Source organism: Helianthus annuus, chromosome 17, assembly GCF_002127325.2.
Source record: "Helianthus annuus cultivar XRQ/B chromosome 17, HanXRQr2.0-SUNRISE, whole genome shotgun sequence".
NCBI classification, from domain to species: domain Eukaryota; kingdom Viridiplantae; phylum Streptophyta; class Magnoliopsida; order Asterales; family Asteraceae; genus Helianthus; species Helianthus annuus.
In genome coordinates this window covers 168,227,767-168,229,401 of record NC_035449.2, presented here as the reverse complement: position 1 = coordinate 168,229,401, position 1,635 = coordinate 168,227,767, and the positions used below count along the sequence as shown (strand labels likewise).

General features: G+C 37.4%; 1 protein-coding gene across 1 annotated transcript; it reads right to left on the bottom strand.

Annotated features, from left to right (window-relative positions):
* Window positions 1–796: 796 nt before the first annotated feature.
* Window positions 797–1,306, bottom strand: LOC110925210 (RING-H2 finger protein ATL51). The gene has a single exon (XM_022169177.1). It carries the CDS (start codon window positions 1,304–1,306, stop codon window positions 797–799), a length of 510 nt encoding a protein of 169 aa, XP_022024869.1.
* Between the last annotated feature and the right edge of the window lie 329 nt (window positions 1,307–1,635).

Sequence of the window (1,635 nt, the reverse complement as noted above, 5' to 3'; positions counted from 1 at the left end):
TTCATGTTTTTCTCGAAGAAACTCACATTTACAAAGCAAATTTTGATGGTCGGAGGGTCAATGGAACCTCTTTAACCCTATGCAGATACTTGAGACCTAATAGACGAAAGTAGGGTATTTTAGTAATGTCATTATTTGACCTGCCGAATAAGCTTATATCTTACAGGGGTATAAATTTCTTTCACGACGTGAACTTTGAAACAAAATTCACGGGTTTTGATTTAGTCTAAACAAATTAGGGTCGAACCTGTGAACACTTTTAACTTACAGGTCATGTTCTTCATCTCCGTTTATTAAAATAAAATAAATAAGTAAATGTGATTTATGTTATAACTTAATCTCATTAGCTATTTTATGTCAAAATTTAGAAGTAAAAAAGGAAATGGGCATATAATTTTATATAGATTGGTATTGTCATTGTTGTAAATTTGTAATTTTAGAGTATTAATATATAAAAGTTATAACAAAATAAATATTTCAGGGGTTTAATGGGTTGTGTTTGTGTCAATCAGTAAAAACCCATGTAATGTATGGGTTCATGTGTCTGACATGATTTTTGGGTTTAGGTCGTGTCAAGTCTTTAGGTTTGTGTTGATTCGAATTGCAAATCCGCAGACACGACCCATTTAGCATCCTCTAATTATCATTATCAAAGTTGTCCAAACATGTTTAACATGATAATCTTAAAACTGATATACATTTTCCACTATAAACATTCCTTTACAAAACTATAATTTACACATTTTACACCATGAAGTTCTCTGAAAGAATCACCACTGAATCATTTAACGCCGGCTCACTCAACCGTCCTCGATGTTAAGATCGACAAAAGTACACCATGTGTCCGAGGAGTCGCATTAGCCCGACAAAGCGGACAATTATTGTGCGAAAACAGCCACATATCGATACATGAAACATGAAAAACATGTGCACATTCCGGCATGATCCTAACGTCTTCGTCTTCTTCAAACTCGCCCAAACAAACCGCACACGTCCCTTCTTTAAACTCTTTAGTGTACTTATGAACGGCCAACAAGGTCGACAAACCAATCGAGCTCAAACCATTTGAACCTGAGCCACCAATACTAACTGGGAGGGATAACATGTAGTTGGATTCACGGTTAACCCGGATTCTTGGACGTTGGTGCACATTTGTTGGTCTAGCCGGCTCGGTAAGGGCTTGATCAGTATTGCGAAGACAGTTAGCTGCTATGCAGTGGATAACACACACGAAAAAGAAACCAGAAAGGGCCCCGAGAGCCCCGACTAAGAGTGGGTCAACACCACCAGAATTCGAGCCACCCATAGCGGAGAGATATCGAGAGTTTAAACTTTAAAGTGGTTAATGGTATGGTAACTTAATGATTTTCTGCACTTAAAATGTGTGTATATATGTTGAGGATTTGCTGACGTGGATGGACAGTTGGACACGGTGTATTTGCTGGACTTTGATTGCAAATTTGGGGCCAACCAAAGGCTGTACTAAAGTGTTATGTGTATATGACCAGCGTAATATTTTATTGGTCAAGACAAAACAATAGCCTTGAAAGTTGAAACGAGTTGCTGAATTTTGACCAATTTGCTGAAAAGAGGCCCAATTTGAAAAATAGACTGAGAATTAAGAAGCCCAAATGC